Source organism: Geotrypetes seraphini, chromosome 2, assembly GCF_902459505.1.
Source record: "Geotrypetes seraphini chromosome 2, aGeoSer1.1, whole genome shotgun sequence".
In the NCBI taxonomy this organism is placed as follows: domain Eukaryota; kingdom Metazoa; phylum Chordata; class Amphibia; order Gymnophiona; family Dermophiidae; genus Geotrypetes; species Geotrypetes seraphini.
In genome coordinates, this window is record NC_047085.1 from 443048119 (window position 1) to 443068519 (window position 20401).

Genomic DNA, 20401 nt, shown 5'->3' on the forward strand with positions numbered 1-20401 from the left:
AGATTTCCTGATGCAGCGGATAGCAAATACGGCCCTCTGAAACTACGTGGGAATAAGTCAAAAAAACAAGCAACGGCTTTTGTAAAAGAAAAAAACAAAAGGAATTGACCCCAAAATATCCACAAAGAAGAAAATCCAGAGAAAACCAAAAAAAAACCTCTGTGGAGTGACGATGTTCCTAAATGGACTTTGTTTGAAAGTGTCAAAGTTCCAAAGGTACACTGAAATCATCCACATAAAATAATTTCATCCACATAAGAGCCTTAAAGGACTGTCCTAACAGATTCTGCTCTCGGAAGTGTTACAAAAGGAGCTTTTTGAGGCTTCCGGTGACATCACCTAGCTGAATGGCAGGTTAGAGCTTGAGCTCCAACCCGTTTGCACTGTAAGACCCCTTTTATGAGTGAATTTTCCGCCTTCTTATAGCTTGCCATAACTATTTGGTTGTTAAAGACCCACCAAATCTCTGGATGCCAGCGAAAAAGAAACCTGTGGACTCTAAATTGCGCCATCGAGGAGTGGATAAAAGTTCTCTGTGCCACATGGGAGAGAACTCCATGATGGTGGCAAGAGAATCAGGTGAGAGCAAGTCTGACCGGGAGCAGAGGGACGGAAGCGTGAGAGCACACTCCCGCCTCTTCTCCCCCGATGTTCCACCGCTGAGCCAGTTGAAAGGCTCAGCAGCCATGCTCAATTTAATTTAAAACAGTTTTTTGTTTTTTTTTCATCGGCCCCGCCACCTCACCTGGACCGGGAGCAGAGGGAAGGGAGCGTGGGAGTGCACTCTGCCCCTTCCCCCTGACGTTCCACCGCTGAGTCAGTTGAAAGTCTGAGCGGTAACACTCAATTTAATTTAAAACAGTTTTGGGGGTTTTTTCATTGGCCCCGCCACCTCACCTGGACCAGGAGCAGAGGGAAGGAACCGTGGAAGCGCACTCAGCCCCTTCCCTCCGCAGTTCCACCGCTAAGCCAATAAAAGGCTCAGCACCCAACGGCGCACCGAAGGCGCAAGTCAAAGGCACCCTAGCCTTTGCAAAGCGACCAAAACACAACCATCTCAAGTCCACCTAACCAGCCCTCACGAAGACACACTCCAACACCAGCCACCTACAACACCACAAAACAACCGCTCCATCACCAGAAACAACTCTCAACAAGCCAAGGAAGGAAAAGAACTTCCCAACCACTTCTCTGAACTACAATACCCACCACTTTCTGCACCACAATGAAAACTACACCACAAAAATATCAAGCTATCCTACTGATTACCCTACTCCTAACCAACTGGAAGTAACAGCAAACAACATCTCCCCAATACCAACTATATCTAACTCCAAGGGAATCACCCAACCTACCAGACGGCTCTCAATTGATAAAATCACAAACTATCAGACCTACACCTACCAATGCACCACACAAACTACAAGAAGACCGACTAACCCTTGCAAGACCAAAACGCAACCATACCAAAGATTAATCATCTACTCGAAAATAATTCAAATCACACAAACAGACTACACCACTTTCACATGTGCATACATGAACATCAGAGCCATAGGCCCCAAGACAGAACACAGATTGCCTTTTCCTCACAGAAACTTGGCTTACTTCAGATTCAGACCCCAGAATAACGGAAGTTTGCCCAAAGGGATACAAAATAGTGGTCTGCAGAGAAAACAAAAGAGGAGGAGGAATTGCAATCATAGCCAAAACCACCTTAGACCTAAAATACAAGACAAAACAACCACCCCATACATGGATCTACTAGCCTGTCAACTCTCAAGCACATCACTCAAAGGAACACTAATATGCTTGCTCTGCTACATAACTCTAGGAAACTGGAACACAGCAAAACCAAAATTCGAAGATTTCATTTACCGAAATTCACTAACGACAACCTACAGCTTAATTCTAGGAGACCTCAAACTCCACCTCGAAAACCAATCCCACAAACAAGTTGAAAACTTACTTGCATACCTCGAGGCCCTAACATACAAGATACTAGACCCTCAAACCACACATGAAAAAGGACACCAACTCGACATTGCAGCCTACATGTCCCAACAGCCCACTCAACCAGAAATCCACACATCAAATGGATACTGGTACCGATCCCTAAGGTCTGACCATTATACGTACTCCTTCAAAATCAACTGGCCCAAAAGCAAACCAATTACACAAAAAAATAACTTACAACTCACATCCACACATTGACCCCACCAAATTCTGGACAAAAACAGACACCATAATTCAAGACTACAACCCCAAATACTTCATCTAACAATGGAGCCTTCTAGGAGGAGTGTGTGGTGCAGTGGTTGGATCTACAGCCTCAGCACCCTGGGGTTGTGGGTTCAAACACCGCGCTGCTCCTTGTGACCCTGGGCAAGTCATTTAATCCTCCATAGCCCCAGGTACGTTAGATAGATTGTAAGCCCACCGGGACAGAGAGGGAAAAATGCTTGAGTACCTGATTGTAAAAACCGCTTAGATAACCTTGATAGGTGGTATATAAAATCCTAATAAACTTGAAACTAAGTACAGCAACCCTAGATGAGCTAGCTCCAGAACAATCAAAAAACAGAATCCATAGAAAAATCAGACAAATGGTTCGACAATGAACTACTCCAACTCAAAAGATAATGCAGACAACTAGAAAGAAAATGGAGAAAATGTAGCCAAGATTCCACAAAAACAGCATGGAGAACACTACACCAAAAATACAAACAAAAGCTGAAAGAAAAAAGAAAGACATACTACACAAAGCAAATAGGAGAAGGATCCCAAGACACAAAAAAGCTATTCCAGTTACTAAAAGAACTCAGACACCACACCATATCTGACCAATAACAACTCCCCCCCCCCTCCCTCAGCCACCTTCTTCAAAAATAAGATTGCAAATATCAGAGCCACATTTAATGGAACACCTACTCACCTAGAAGAAGTCTCAACATCCCCCACAGAAAAAGAATCGATAGCAGCAGACAGAACCTGGCCCTACTTCTCTTCTATACAATGGTCAGACTTCAACAAACTATATAACAAATACAGTCACGCAGCCTGTGAACTTAACCACTGCCCACCATACCTATTGAAAACCTCCAGTACGCTATTCCGCACTCTACTCCTACAATGGATACAAACCCTAATCACAGATGGCCAGTTCCCACAAAACGTCAGCGAAATCATCATAACTCCAATCCTAAAAGACACCAAGGGAGCAATGGACCAACCATCCAACTACAGACCCATAGCCACTTTATGTCAAACTAATGGAAGGCCTAGTAGCTAAAGCCCAAAACGTATACCTAGAAAATCACAACTTACTCCACCCCACACAGTCTGGCTTCAGAACCAACTACAGCACTGAGAGCTTACTAGGAACACTCATGGACATCGCGAGACAACACCTCTGCACAGGCAATAAAATGATGATCATACAACTAGGCCTCTCCGCAGCCTTTGATCTAGTAGACCACGACATCCTCTTACAAACTCTAGACTCAATAGGAATTACAGGAAAAGTACTAACATGGTTTAAAGGATTCCTACAATCCAGAATTTATAGAGTCAAAACAAACAAAGAAAAATCAGAACCATGGTCCAACCCATGTGGAATGCCACAAGGATCACCCCTGTCTCCCACACTCTTCAACCTATGCATTTCCTCCTTAAGTTCCTACCTAGACAAACTAGGCATTACCTCCTACAGCTACGCAGATGATATCACCATACTCCTCCCCTTCGACCAACTTGAGCCCTCCATGATAGGCACAATACACGGAACACTTGAAACAGTAGCAACATAGATAATAAAACACAAACTAAAACTTAACCCGGAAAAAACAAACTTCATCCTCCTAGAAAACAGCAAAACCCCAACCTTGACTAACCTAGTAATAAACTCGATCTTATACCCCATTCAACCCACACTAAAACTCTTTGGAGTACTGATAGACAGAGGCTGGACCATGCAACCACAAATCAACAAAATAATAAAAACATCATTCGCCACTATGAGAAACCTAAGACAAGTTTGAAAATCGACAGAAAACAATTCCAACTCGTGGTTCAATCACTAATCCTAGGCCTAATAGACTACTGCAACATACTATATCTCCCCTGTCCAGCAATACAAAACACAGCCCTAAGACTTATCTATTCGTTGAAAAAATATGACCATATCAGAGGCATACTACGACTCACACTGGCTCCCAATACAAGCCAGAGTGCACTTCAAATTCCATTGCCTACTATTCAAAGCTATAAACGGAAACAGCCCTACCTACTGGAACAATTGACTAACTCATTCCACCTCAACAGACACAGGAGAACCTACACAATATTCACACACCTGCCAAGCAAAAATGTCAAACGAAGAAAAATGTATGACAACCTACTGGCCACCAGAGCAGTGAAACTGGACCGACAACTCACCAACAGAAACATAGAAACATAGAAAGATGACGGCAGAAAAGGGCTACAGCCCATCAAGTCTGCCCACTCCATTTACCCACTCTATTAAGTCTGAGTGCTAATGACCTAGTTCCTTAACTCGACCGTCGTAGGGATCCCACGTGGATGTTCCATTTATTCTTAAAGTCGAGCATACTGGTGGCCTTGATCACCTGCACCAGAAGTTTGTTCCAGTGATCTACCACCCTTTCTGTGAAGAAATACTTCCTGATGTCACCACTAAATTTCCCTCCTCTGAGTTTGAGTGGGTGCCCCCTTGTGACCGAGGGTCCCTTGGGAAAGAATATATCGTTTTCCACCTCTACACGACCTGTGACGTACTTAAATGTCTCAATCATGTCACCCCTTTCCCTGCGCTCCTCTAGGGTATAAAGCTGCAGTTTGCCCAGTCTTTCTTCGTATGAGAGACCCTTGAGTCCGGCGACCATCCTACTGGCCATCCACTGGACCGACTCAGCTCGAAGCACATCTTTCCGGTAATGTGGCCTCCAGAATTGCACACAGTATTCCAGATGAGGTCTCACCATGGTTCTGTAGAGTGGCATTATGACTTCAGGTTTGCGGCTGACGAAGCTTCTATTGATACATCCCATCATTTGCCTTGCCTTAGATGAGGCCTTCTTTACTTGTTTGGCAGCCTTCATGTCTGCGCTGATGATTACTCCCAAGTCCCGTTCTTCTGAAGTCCCAGCTAGCGTTTCTCCATTCAAGGAGTATGTTTGGTATGGATTTCCACTGCCGAGATGCATGACCTTACATTTTTTAGCGTTGAAGCCCAACTGCCATGTCGAGGACCAGTTTTCCAACTTGATCAGGTCCTACGTCATACTATCCTTGAGGTTGCTTTCACTTACTATGTTACACAGTTTGGCGTCGTCAGCGAACAGTGCTACTTTACCCTGAAGCCCCCGGGTCAAGTCCCCTATGAATATGTTGAAAAGGGACGATCCCAGGACCGAGCCCTGCGACACTCCGCTAGTCACCTCCGATGTCTCAGAGAGGGTGCCGTTGACCACCACCCTCTGAAGTCTTCCACCCAGCCAATCATTGACCCATGCAGTTAGTTTCTCACCCAACCCCATCGATTTCATCTTGTTTAATAGTCTACGGTGTGGGACACTGTCGAAAGCTTTACTGAAATCCAAGTATACTATGTCCAGAGACTCTCCTGAGTCTAGCTTTCCTGTCACCCAATCAAAGAAGCTTATAAGATTGGATTGGCATGACCTGCCTCTGGTGAATCCATGTTGGCAGGGATCCCTTAGATTACTGCCAACATGGATTCACCAGAGGCAGGTCATGCCAACCCAATCTTATAAGCTTCTTTGATTGGAAAATTTGAGATACAAAGAAAGACTCAGAAGACTGAGACTGTTCACCCTCGAAAAAAGAAGATTGCGAGGGGATTTGATAGAGACTTTTAAAATATTAAAAGGATTTGATAAAATAGACCAGGAAACAGCATTACTAACATTTTCGGAGGTGACACGGACACGGGGTCATAGCCTGAAACTGAGTAGCAGCAGGTTTAGGACAAATGTTAGGAAGTTCTGTTTCACACAGCGAGTGGTTGGCGCTTGGAATGTTCTCCCGAAGGAGGTTGTAGCGGAGACTACTGTTCCGAGTTTCAAGCGCAAGTTGAGGGATACGGGAAATCCGGGTCTCTTAAAAGGTGTACCTAAATGGGCCACCGCGTGCACGGATCGCCGGACAAGATGGACCTTGGTCTGATCCGGTGATGGCATTTCTTATGTTCTTATGGGAGACAGGAAAGCTAGACTCAGGAGAGTCTCTGGACATAGTATACTTGGATTTCAGTATACTATGTCTGATCTGATGAACTTCGACCAGACTACAAAACCTTCAAAAAAAAGAAACAAAAATCCTACTCTTCAAAAAAATACATAAAACCAATATAACACAACCAATAATGTTCCGAATTCCAACTACTCATTAGAATATTAGAAAATGTTCAAACTATTCCTTAAGTACTTCTTAATATCATAACAATTCTTATGTAATCTGCCTTGAACCACAAGATAAAGGCGGAATAGAAATCACTAATGTAATTTAATGTAATTCGATGCAGGAGAGGCGGCATGGTCGCCAGCGTCTCAAACCTCAGCTTTGGTTACCGAAGCGGATTTGATGCAGTGGGAAACTGAAATAAAAAAAATTTTAAAAAGAGATAGCAGGAGTAAAGGGGAAAATTGAGGATGCTGTGCAGGAAATTACGCAAGATTTAGCAGACCTGGTACACCGTGTGGAGGAAACTGAGTAGCGGATTGGGGAACAGGAGGATCTTATGCAAGAAATGCAAGCTGAAACCACCACCACGCAGAAGGATCTGATGAACTTTATTTCCAGGGTCGAGGATCTCGAGAACAGGTCCCAGAACAATAACATCCGCCTGAGGGGAATACTTGATACTGATGATTTTAAGGATGTGGAGCAAGTGATGCAGGACATTTACCGGTAGGTCCTTGGAATGGAAGAGGAGGGCCTGCAAGAATCGCTGGCTCCCCTCAAGATCGATCGCGCACATCGGGCCCTCAGTATGGGGAGTATCCTAAGGACATTATAGCATGCCTGCATAATTTCAAGGAGAGGGAGCAACGGCGGAGAGAGTTTCGTCAGGTTCTTGTGGTGATCAAGCAGACAGCCATACGTTATCTTTAGCCGTTTCCATTTGGATTATTTTTGACCATTAATAGAGCCCATAAAAAAAATGACCACTGTGCAAGAAGTGTGGAGTTTGTTAAAGAAAGAGGGGATCTCGGTGGCAGGAAGTGAGGAGCCTCAAAGGTCGGCCGCCTCGAAGTTGGACAGATTCCGTTGGCAGGCTGTGTCACAATGACTCTGGAAGATCCGGGATGGGGAGCAGAGAGCCCAGAAGGATATGGAGTCGGGCATTGCCCGGGTGGACACTTTAGACTTTTGAAAGGCAGGGAGGTGTTATTGTTTTCTTATTGAGTGGTCATTGACTGCTCCAGGGGGATGTGTATGGTGGTACTGGGTGGGATACTAAAGAATGTATAGGGGGTGGAAGAGAATGGTAGGGTGGATATGCGCAGGGGGTTTCATGTGTTTTGATTTCTGTGTATGTTTGGGTTGGAGGGCGTCACACAAAATCTAGGTGGGTGGTAGAGATAGGCATTGGTGAGGGGCGGGGTGGGGAGGTAGGCTCCACTGGACGCATGGTGGGGGCTTGTAGGGGATATAGATGGGGGGATAGGGATAGCAATGTCCTTCGATTTTGCAGTTTCAATATAAATAGTTTGAATGTGCCTTGCAAGAGGCAATTATTATTAAAAGAGTTGAAAAGGTTACAGGTAGATGTTATGTTGACTTTAAACAAGACACATTTTTTTTTTTTTTTTTTTTTTTTAAAGGGGAGCATTTGTTTACTGCTTGGGAATATGGGGGGGAAGAGCTGGACAAACAAACGAGAGCAGAAAAAGCAGGTGTAGGTATTTTGTTTGCTACACCTCTGAAGGTCCACACAGATCAAGAATGGAAGGATGAGGGAGGGTGGTGGATTATTTTGGTGGGGAGCATAAATGGGGTTGCTGTGACTTTAGTGAACCTGTATGGTCCTAATGTTAAACAGGGTCAATTTTTTGAAGACTTACTTCCAAAGATTTTGAAGGTCCAGAGCAATTCACTTATAGTAGGGTGGGACTTTAATTTGGTTATAGATCCTAGGGTAGATTCTACTGGTCGGGGGGTAGAGGGAGGATGACATATGAGAGGCAAAAACTGTGAATCTTTATGGAAGCCGTTAATGTGGTGGATGGGTGGAAGAGTAAATACTGGGAGGACAGGGATTTCCAGAATCCATTTCAAATGCTCCTGCCTGGCTTTTAAGATCATTCACGGCATCCTTCCTCCCTTAATCCCACTATCTTATAACTCCTCGAGTCCTGACTCTACCAGACCTGCCCAACTATCATTCCCCTCTCTACACGGTTTTCACTATGCAGGCAAACTGGGAAAATCCCTTCTCTTCAGAATCACAGGTCTTTGGAACGACCTTACTATCCCGCTGCGGAACCTGGGCTCCCTCCAATTATTCCGCAAGCAACTGAAAACCTGGCTTTTCACTAAAATGTAATTCTATCCCCCCTTACTCTTCTCTTCTATATATAAGTTCATGTAAACCTTTTTTTTCCTTCTCTTCCTATATTTTAAGTTCTTGTAAACCGTGCCGAGCTCCACATTCGTAGAGATGATGCGGTATATAAACTTAAGGTTTAGTTTAGTCTAGGGACTATTCATCGATACAAAACATCTATACGAGGATAGATTTCTTTTGCTTGGATAGATGCTAGGGAGGGTGGTAAACTTGAAGCGGCCACTATAGAAAACATATCATCATCGGACCACACACAGATCTGGGTGGACTTCCTATGGTGACTCCCAAGGCCCGGATGACACTATTGGAAACTTAATGATAGTTTTCTGGGAATCCTCTTATTGTACGTAAGATTGAAGCATCCATCATGGACTTTTTGGAGCACAATAGTACTCTCCCGATACCATTTTGGAGAGTTTAAAAATAGTTCTCAGAGGAGAACTTATATCTCTCGCATCCCCTCCAAAAATGTAGAGGCTGAGGAACAAACTTTACGGGAGGAGTTAACCAAGTTTGTTATGATACATAAAGGGGCGCAGGGGATGCGATGACTCATGTTAAGATTCTGGAGTTGCACTCAACTATGGGCAAATTGGAGGATGAGGTTATGAAATTTAATATGAAGCAGTTGTGCCTTAAATTTTTTGAGTAGGGAAATACAGCTGATAAGATCTTGGCACACAGATTTAAAATTCAGCTAACTCAATCCAATATAATGTCTGTACGAGATAAGCAAGGAAAATTGCTCACTTGATGAACAGATTCAGATGCGGTTTCGAGAATTCTATAAGGAATTCTTTACCCCGGAACAACAGGCTTCTGTTCCAGATATTCATTCTTATCTGGGGAACTTACATCTTTCCACTTTGTCCTAGTCGATGATCCAGACTCTCGACGCAGAGGTTACGGTGGAGGAAGTGTTACAGGATATTTAAGTCCCTTAAGCTTGGGAAAGCACAGGGGATGGATGGCTTCACCGGACTTTTTATAAAATGTTTCAGGTGTTGGTGGCCCCCCCCCCTCTGTTGACCAGAATGGGGCGCAGTTGCCGTTATTTATGAGGCTGGCAGGAATTACAGTTATCCCAAAACCGGGGAAGGATCCTATGCAATGTGGCAGTAATAGGCCTATTTCCTTGCTTGGGATCGATACTAAGTTAATGGTGCTTATCCTGGCTGATAGATTGTTCGTCTGTATACCTTCTCTGGTTCTTCCAGATCAGGTGCGATTTATAGGGGGAAGGCACGCTGCCGATGGTATTAGGCAGGTGCTTAACTTAGTGTGGAGAACACCTACTGGAGGACTACCTTGGGTGATGGTAGCCGTCGATGTGGAGAAGGCATTTGACTGTGTTGATTGGCAGTTTATGACTTGTGTTCTCTGCCACATGGGGTTGGGGGGAGTATTTCATCTCTTGAATTCAAGTCCTTGTATAATGTGCCTTTGGCATGCGTCAAGGTTAATGGGATGTATTCCTCTGTGTTTGAGTTGAAGAGGGGGATGAGGCAGGGCTGTCCTCTCTCTCCACTCTTATTCACTTTAGTTATTGAGCCTTTGGCACAGAGCATCCGCAGCACGAGTGTAATTCGCAGAATTAGCGTTAATGGGGGTGGAACATGAAGGTGTCTCTTTTTGATGATAACATTTTAGCTATCATTGAGGGCTGAGATGTTTTTTTGTTGGCATTACAGGGACAGATGATGAGTTTTTATGGCTCTTTCTCTGGGTTTAAAGCAAATCTTTCTAAAACGGAAATCTTGAATTTATCAGTCTCTGAGGATACAGCTTCCTTTTTGCAGAAGAGACTATCTTTTCAGTTGGTAAAGGGTGCTATTTGATATTTAGGTATTCAGGTGGGGGTGGACATGTCCGCTTTGTTTGCTGCTAATTTTGCTCCGCTTGTTGCTGTACTTACCAGATATCTAGCCCAGTGGGATAAGCTTTACTTGCCATGGAAGCAGTACACATGCTGGTACTCCCACGTTTTCCGTACCTGTTTCAGGCATTACTAGTTTATATTTCTCCAGAATGCTTCAGAAAATGGCATCGGCAATTATTCCAATTTATTGGGGGAGAAGGCGTCCCTGGGTGGCTCGCGCTGTCATGTTTCAGAGCCAGGTTGAGGGGGGGCTGGGGGGATGCCCAATTTAGAGTCCTACTATAGAGAAGCCCAACTTAGGGCCGTGGTGGAGTGGCATGTGGATCCTCTTAAGTTGTGGGTACAATTGGAACAAGAAGACAAACCTATCTGTAGAGATATTTTGTCTCTGCACTATTTACCCTGGGTGGGATTGACTCGAGGAGAAACTTTTGTTGTAACTAATCCTTTCACACAGCTTACTTTGAGAGTCTGGAGAGAGACAAAGGTAAGGTGCTACGAGAGGGCAGGGGGAGTTTCCTTTTTAACTCTGAAGCACTCCCCGGATTTCCAGTCAGGTAGGGATGGGAGTCTTTTTTACAGGTGGAGCAGACTGGGCTTACAGTATTTGGGGCAATTCTTAAAGAGGGACAGAAATAGGGAGTTTGATGAGGTTAGGGAGTAATTTCAGCATGCCCTCTAGAAAGCCCCATCTGAGGAGCTCTTAGGGGCACCAGTGGTATGGGGGTGTATTTCCAAGTTATATCAGTTGGAGAAAAGCGATCTTCTTCGGAAGACACCTTATTTGGTGGCTTGGGAAACAGATTTGAATAGCTGCTAGACTGGTAGTTGCACAGCAGTGGAAACTGGTTGCTTCTCCACAGTTGAATCAGATGTGGGAGCAGCTTGGACGGGTCTGTACTCAGTTACAGACTCTCTGCTCTATTGAAGCGTAAATGACAGCAATATATGGCAATCTGGGGCACTTTCATAGACTCTGAGGGGGTGGAAGGATTTCCTTCTGGCGGGGTACAGCTTTTAACAGCTTTTTGTGACTATATTATATCCTATGATTATTTTAAATTTTTTATTATTACTTTCTATTAATTTCTCTTACTCCCAAAATTTTTCCCATTTTTTAAAAATGTATATCTTAAAAACAATAATAGGTCTCTGTCTTATTAAACTACACACACATCTCATACATACAAATTGTGGTAATGCTGAAAACCTGACCATGTAAGGCAGGGGTGCCCACACTTTTTGGGCTTGCGAGCTACTTTTAAAATGACCAAGTCAAAATGATCTACCAACAATAAAATTAAAAAAAAACACAACGCACACTGTACGCATAGAATTGTTAATTATCATTCCTATTCCGGGGTTTTTTCAAAGAGGTCAAAGCAGATGACTCTATGCACTGTCACCTCAGTAACAACCATACAAAAATAGACAAATACCCACCCCTCCCTTTTTACTAAACCACGATAGCAGTTTTTAGCGCAGGGAGCTGCGCTGAATGCCCAGCGCTGCTCTCGACGCTCATAGGCTCCCTGCGCTAAAAACCTCTATTGCGGTTTAGTAAAAGGGGACCACAGTGTAAAATATAGACAGCAGATATAAATTCAAATACATTTTGATCACTAAATTTAAAATAAAATAATTTTTCCTACCTTGTCTGGTGATTTCTTGAGTCTCTGGTTGCACTTTCTTCTTCTGACTGTGCATCCAATCTTTCTTCCCTTCTTTTAGTCTGTATGCTTCCTCTCCTCCTGACCTCATTCCCCCCCCCAACGTTTTCTTCCTCTCTCCCTGCCCTCTCTTTCTTTCTCTCTTCATGCCCCCTTTCTTTTTTACTGTTTCTTTTCTTTCCTTCTGTCTCCCTGCTTGCCCTCTTTCTCCCTCCCTGCCCTCCCCCAAGCCACTACCATTGCCGCTGCCATCGGATAACAGGCCCCCAAAGCCGCCCGCCAAGCTCTCCCTGCTTCGGGCCCACCAGCATTCCTCTCCCCGACGTCAATTCTGTCGTCGGAGAGGAAGTTCCGTTGGCCAGAACCTCCTCTCCGACGGCAGAATTGACGTCGGGGAGAGGAAGGCTGATCGGCCCAAGATCGACCTATTGGGAGAAATGCTGCCGGGTCCTGCCTTTGAGGAAACAGAAAGTAGGCAGGACCTGGCAGCAAGAAGAGCAAATCGCAAGCTTCACTGACCTGTCTCCCTCTTTAGCCCGCGAACGGGGCTCTAACATGTGCGTGCCGGCTTCCCTTCTCTTCCCCCCCCCCCCGACATAACTTCCGGTTTCAGAGGGAAGAGAAGGGAAGCCGGTACAAGCACACGTTAGCCCCCGGAGCATAAATTCTCCAAGCCGTTTTTTTTTTTTTTAAATGTTGAGCAGCGGAGGCAGCAGCAGAATTCAGGAGCAGGCCAGTCAGGAGGGGAAAAAAGAGAAGGGAAGAAGGGAACCCGCTCTGCGATCGACTGGGGTCGCCTGAGCGAGCGACCTGTCGATCGCGATCGACGTGTTGGGCACCCCTGGTGTAAGGTATGTCTCCAGAAAAGGTATAACATGCACTGCTCTAGGACTATGATCGGGTGAAGTTTTTCACTATATTACCATGTCCATCAGGTATTTGTTTTCTTACTTCTGTCTCTGAACAAGCATGTATCAAAATATTCAACAAAATATTCCAAAGGATTTATAATCTATAAGCATTGCACATACCTGACACCCCTTATATCTGCTCCTTTGTGCTGGGGTAATTGTCATGGGATAAGAGCCGGTATAAGCAGAAGAGATATCCATTTTATCTAAAGAATTGAAGCTGCACATGGATGGTTCAGACACATTGGAGCCATTGAAAGGACTGCTGAAACTTCGGAAAGCTACAGCATTTTTCTTTTTCAACATGGTTGCCAGCTTGACCCTCTCAATAATAGGAGACGTCCATGTCTTATTACAGGATTCTGGAACAAGTTTAAGTTCAGTCTTTTCTTCATTGTGCATAGATTTGCAATATAGGATGGCATGCTCATCATTTTTCCCTTCATCATCGTTGTCATCATCATCGTGGATTTCCTGAAAAGATGATGAAATTTCACTGCTTTCTGGTTTGGACTCCTCAAAGGAAAGTTCTTTGATGCTTTTATTTAGATCTAAAAGTTGTTTTTCCAGGTGATTTTCTATAATGGATATCTCAGGGAAGGATGATTCAGATTCCATAGTAAGATTTCTTTCCAGGGCATTTACATCATCATTGGACAGAAAACTGGAGTTTGGATTATGTTGCTCTTTTCCCCAGTGCTCATCCAACTCACATAAGAGGTTTTTTGCTACTTGCTGATTGGTTAATATTTCTGATTTTGATGCAGAACTTGCATATTTTTCCCCCACATCTTTACTTTTTGAATTCTCATTCTGTCTTCTGATACCACAAAGCATTATTGATTCTATTTCTAATGTTAAACCTGTCTTAAAGTCTGGTTTAATATTTATTTCACATCCACGTTTATACTCGGCATTACTCTTTTTTCCCTGAGCAAGCTCCTGACCAGGACTCTTTTCAACCAGTTCATAGTTTCTTTTCATTCTGACCTTTTCTGTCTTTTCCTCTTCTTGGGTGAACTTTGTAGCATTACCTAACCATGGAGGCGATTGCTGGTACCTATGTAACGCTATGGCATCAAATATCCCAGCCTTCTCCAAGCCAAGCCCTTCTTCCCAGGCATCATTTCCGCACAGGCATTTTCTTGCAAGAACTTTCAGAGAAGGAGCAGCTGGAGGTGTATCCCCTAGATCAACAGGTACAATTTCTGTAGCATGTTCACTGGAAATGTCATTTTTTCCAATGGGGGAGACGACAGACTCAAGATCCTCTCTCATCAAACTATTCATTTCTTTGCTGTTTTGTGTTCTTTTGCTAATATTTTCCAATACACTGTCCTTCACACAGCACAAAGAGAATTCGTTTTCCTGAAAAGAGATGCATTGTATATTTTTTAACTGTGATAAACAAAATATGAATGAATAGAGAAGTAATATTGTCTCTCAATATATTCTGAAACTACTTATATACTTCAGTTGGTGAAAAATATTTCTGTAGATATTTCAGTGAGCAGTTAGGACAAACAACATTAATACAGGTGGTCCATGGGTTAAGAACAAATTCCATTTTTTTAAACCGTTCTTAAGTTGAATTTGTATGTAACTCAGATCCTGTACAATACAGTCTATAAAAACATTAAACATTAAAGAAACAGTCCTCAATATAAGGTACTGCAATTTAAATAGAAAGAAAAAGATAGGAGGTTTACACTTATTTTTGTTCTTCATCCGTCCCACTGTTCCCTCTCCACCACCACCTCCAAAATTTCTCCCTCATCTCTTACCCATGCATCTGTACCTCATGCCTCTCCCACCATGTCCAATATTTCTCTCATCCTCTCTATGCCCAACAATTCACTGCTTTCTTCATTTCCCCATGTACACCACCTCTCTACGTGCACCATCTCTCTTTCCCTCTCACTCAAGACACCAATGCCCAACAATTCTCCCTTTCTATTCCCTCCCGTCAGCATATCTTTCCCTCCCTCCCTCCCTCCCTCCATTGTTCCATCCTATGTCCCAAGTTCATGCTCCTCTCCCTCCCTCCCTCCCTTGTGTCTCAAGTTCATGCTCCTTATCTCCTTTCTTCCTTTGTACGAAGTTTGTACTCCCTCCCTTCCTGTCTCAATGCATCCTCTGTTCTGCATCCCAAATTCATGCCTCCCTCCCTCCCGTAGGTGTTTACCTCCATGAGCTGGCTCCCTCCTCCCGGCCACACTTATCTTCACAAAATCGTATCCCCTACACGCAGTCTGCGGCTGACCTGGAAGCCTTCCCTCTGACATCAGAGGGAAGGTTTCCAGGTCATCTGTGGGCCGCTTGCAGGAGCTGCTGCTCGCACCTTTGCAAAGAGAAGTGTAGCTGGGAAGAGGGAGCCGACTAGAGGAGGTAAACATCCATGGAAGGGAGGCACAAATTTGGTACTCAGAACAGAGGGAAGGGATGATAAAGGGGTGCGTTGGGACACAAAAGGGAGGAGGATCATGTTTGGAAAGGAAGGGAGAAAGAGGGAGCGCATTGGCACAGGAAGGAAGAGGCAGGACCTTAGTTTGTAAGTATGAGTCTGACGCAGGTCGGATGTTCTTAATCCTGGGACTGCATGTAGTTTACATTGTAGTATAATTTAAAGCTCAACACAATTTTCTTCTTACACCCTTATCCCGCTCCAGTGAGAGAATTGCATAACAACATCAGTTTCCAAAATGAAGGGCTGCTGTAGGCTACTTTGAGTATATTTGATCTGCTTCTTCATTCTTAATCTCAAGACTCAGTCAGCATGAGACAGAGATAGATATAGAGATATTTTCTGGCTTTTGGATACTATTGAGGTGATTCTAAAGAATTTCCAGGCACTGTCGAGTATGGTTAAGATGCAGCAATTTTAATCAAACTTGTGGCAAGTAGAAAGGAACCTGCAGTGATTGTTTTCAAAAACAAGTACTGGTCAGCTTATAGTGTTAAAAGCAAAAACAGGAAGACCCAATGTTCCACAGAAAAAGGAGCAATCCAACAACAAAACAAACTGTGGACAAAACGTTTCTTTAATCAATGTAAAAAAATGTCCACATCAACCGTATTACAAACTAACGGACCCAACACAGGCTATATTTTGGCTAACAAAGCCTTTCTCAAGGGGACTAAGATATAAAATGAAATGAAACAAAACCAAAAACCAAAATTAAACATGATCATCAATAGAAAACATACAAATATGAACGAAAGACATACATATATGTGTTTGGAGACCAGACTATAAATGTACGCAACCATATCTGTTGCTAAGTTGGTGATATTTCCAAAATAAAGACTGTGAATATAATATGAAGCATACGTGATGAATTGTATATATCTGTAGGTTTGATGATAGTGAAATCACATAAAAACAGGATGTGGAGTGTGAATGTGAGAACCAAAGTCCAGTGTGAGCCTCCCTAGAAGGAATGATTGATCCCAAACCAATGAAGTGAGCAAAGGAATCTAATGAAAGAGAAATGAAGAGGAAAAATGAGAAAACATATATAAGAAATAATGAGAAGTAAAAATGATGTCTAAATGACATACCAGTCATTAATTAATACGCTGGTATTGTGGAAAAGGTTACCAAATCGCAAGTTCCTTGAGATGAGATAAGGAAAAAATAAACTGATTAAACCTAGCAGAATGCAAACCTAATCATAATGATCAAAGTGATGATAAAACATGAATAGATCAAACAGCTCTATGCCATACTTAAAGAATACTGCTGTACAGTGTTTTAAAAATTGCTGCTCTACAACATTTAAAAACTACTGTCCTTGGTATGTAGCTCTCAGCAGTATACAAGATGGAAAAGAAACCTATAATGTCCTTCCCATGAAGCAATGGACAAATGGTGGATAGAGGTTAAAACCATATCAAGAAGTGGACCATATCCTTCATCAGAAAAAATATATCATCTAATTGAATGAAAAAACGTGAAATTACATAAAGTACCAGTGGAGGTGGGGCACTGGATCAGCTGACCATGGTGCCGTAAAACCACTACAAAAAAAAAACAAAAACAAAAAACTTATCATAGTGGTCCTAAAAAAACGGAAAAAAATGTGCATATGCACAACTAAGCTGCAAGTGGCAGAGAAACCCCATTATGAAGACAAGCATGACCAGTTACCTAACCCTTATGCTAAACTTCTGAAGTGCACAATAGAGGACTCTTACTATTGCCAGAGCTACAAACCAATGACACCAAGATAGAGCCACAAAACCGGCTAGACAAAATATATGTTGTGCAAGGAAACTGGTATAAAACCTAGCTAAACAATACAAACAGGAGAAAGGGGAGAAAATACTCATGCCCCATGCCATAATGCTGCAGCAAAGTAACCGTGAGCCGCTGGAAGAAATCCAGACCAAGGGGAAAGCCCGTGCTGAAACAACAATTTATATAAAAAATAATAATAATGATAAAAAGCCTGGCAGGATGCAAAATGAAACCCAAATGACTTATATAAGACATATAGGACATACCTTATTTGCATAGCACCATAGTCATAAAAAGTGCTTAACAATGTACAGTGGTGCCTCACACAACGGACGCCTCGCACAGCGCACGCTGCGCACAACGAACTTTATGTCTTGATTCGTACAACGAACTTCGTTTCACACAACGAAGTCGCCCGAGCTGCATCCTTCCGCGCAGGCACTGCGCTTAACTGCCCTCTCTCCGCCTGGCTCCCTCTTGCCCCCCCCGACTCCCCGACACAATCGGGGCAAAAAGGAGCCCAAGCCCTCTTGCCCCGCCGATTCCCCAACTCCCCGACAATATCGGGCCAGGAGGGAGCCCAAGTCCTCCTGGCCACGGCGACCCCCTAACTCCACCCTGCACTACATTACGGGCAGGAGGGATCCCAGGCCCTCCTGCCCTCGACGCAAACCCCCCCTCCCCCCAACGACCGCCCCCCCCAAGAACCTCCGACCGCCCCCCCAGCCGACCCGCGACCCCCCTGGCCGACCCCCACGACACCCCCAACCCCCTTCCCCGTACCTTTCTGTAGTTGGCCGGACAGACGGGAGCCAAACCCGCCTGTCCGGCAGGCAGCCAACGACGGAATGAGGCCGGATTGGCCCATCCGTCCCAAAGCTCCGCCTACTGGTGGGGCCTAAGGCGCCTGGGCCAATCAGAATAGGCCCGGGAGCCTTAGGTCCCTCCTGGGGGCGGGGCCTGAGGCACATGGGCCCAACCCGACCATGTGCCTCAGGCACTGCCCCAGGAGGGACCTAAGGCTCCCGGGCCTATTCTGATTGGCCCAGGCGCCTTAGGCCCCACCAGTAGGCGGAGCTTTGGGACGGATGGGCCAATCCGGCTTCATTCCGTTGTTGGCTGCCTGCCGGACAGGCGGGTTTGGCTCCCGTCTGTCCGGCCAACTACAGAAAGGTACGGGGAAGGGGGTTGGGGGTGTCTTGGGGGTCGGCCAGGGGGGTCGCGGGTCGGCTGGGGGGCGGTCGGAGGTTCTTGGGGGGGGGCGGTCGTTGGGGGGAGGGGGGGTTTGTGTCGAGGGCAGGAGGGCCTGGGATCCCTCCTGCCCGTAATGTAGTGCAGGGTGGGGTTAGGGGGTCGCCGTGGCCAGGAGGACTTGGGCTCCCTCCTGGCCCGATATTGTCGGGGAGTTGGGGAATCGGCGGGGCAAGAGGGCTTGGGCTCCCTTTTGCCCCGATCGTGTCGGGGAGTCGGGGGGGCAAGAGGGCTTGAGCTCCCTCTTGCCCCGATCGTGTCGGGGAGTCGGGGGGGCAAGAGGGCTTGAGCTCCCTCTTGCCCCGATCGTGTCGGGGAGTCGGGGGGGCAAGAGGGCTTGAGCTCCCTCTTGCCCCGATCGTGTCGGGGAGTCGGGGGGGCAAGAGGGCTTGAGCTCCCTCTTGCCCCGATCGTGTCGGGGGTGCCAGGGACCACACGGAGTCACCCACCGTACCACCCGATTCGGGTAAGCGCAGGTATCGGTGGGTGGCTTATTTGCGGGGGGGTGCCTTATTTTACATTTTTTTCTAAAAAGGGGGGGCTGTCTTATTTGATGGCCCTGCCTTATCATCGGGGAAACACGGTAGAAAAAAAAAAAATGAACAGTTAAGTCCCAGTTTTTGCCGCTGAGACTCTGCCCTCTCTCACTGTAAAATTAGACTCTACTTAGTCTGTCTTTAAATTTAAAAAATGTGTGTTGTTTTAAAAAACAATTATGTTTTTAGATGTATCTAAATAAAAATAATAACAAAAAATTTATCTTTTTTTATGTCATCTTAGCATATTTTATGCTACAGAACGAATTATTTTTTTTAACATGTATTGTTATGGGAAAACGCGTTTCACATAACGAACTTTTCGCATAACAAACTTGCTCCTGGAACGAATTAAGTTCGTTGTGTGAGGCACCACTGTATATGTAAATGGGACCATAGTCATAAGAAACTGCTAACAATGTACATTTAAGTAAAAAAATAAAATAAAATGCATAGATGTGTATTAATAATACTAATACAGATAAAACTATGCTAGTGTACATGGATATAATAGATGTACATGATAAAAGGCATGGATATGGGTATAATAAAACTCCTTGGGTAGACGTAAAATTTGTAATATACAATGACCAAAAAAAATAATATAAAAACAAACACTGATAATGTCCATATCAGGTAAGAGTTAAAACAAACGTGGAAAAACATACATAGATATGATAAAACCACATGATTATTATAAAAGCCACGGATATGATAAGAGAACATTGGTAAAATGTTAATGGTGCTCCTGATGCCATAGAATGTGTAAATGCAATGCAATGTGTTATCCAGTAGGGAAATGATATTACAATGAAATGAAGTTTATAAATTAGAAAATAATTTGAGAAATGTATTGCTCGATTGTAATTTTTCAGACCATACTGTCCTTGCATTCAGTGATATCAATATGCTTTTGTTTTATTCTGGAGTGCGCATTAGGCTGCTATAATGTCCACAGTGTAGACCAGTGGCTGGACTCCTTTACCCTATTTTAGTTTGAATCTATTATCATGCTTATCCTTAAATCAGTTTTATAACTAAATACAAAACAAGAAACATACCAATGCATTAGACCCTTAAAAGGGAGTCTGCCGAGAGTCACCTTAGAGGCCGAGTCACCAGCCTAGTGGCGAATCTAGAGCGTTATGTGAGCTGGGACAGCAGAAGCCAAAACTTTGCCTAGAACCCTAATGAGGTCATATAAGGAATGAGCAACATAATCCACCCCCTCAAGCACCAGCTGGGAGCAGGGGTCATCCTCCGTAAAAGGATCTTGATGCAATCTCATGTGGCAAGCATGTGC

General features: G+C 44.3%; 1 protein-coding gene across 3 annotated transcripts in view; it reads right to left on the bottom strand.

Annotated features, from left to right (window-relative positions):
* MASTL (microtubule associated serine/threonine kinase like) overlaps positions 1-20401 on the bottom strand; it is a 141597-nt gene that overhangs the window by 34384 nt on the left and 86812 nt on the right. For all 3 annotated transcript variants that reach the window (XM_033931419.1, XM_033931418.1, XM_033931420.1), the window contains exon 8: positions 13192-14439. In XM_033931419.1, coding sequence (XP_033787310.1) covers positions 13192-14439 — 1248 coding nt within the window. The remainder of the gene's footprint in view (positions 1-13191; positions 14440-20401) is intronic.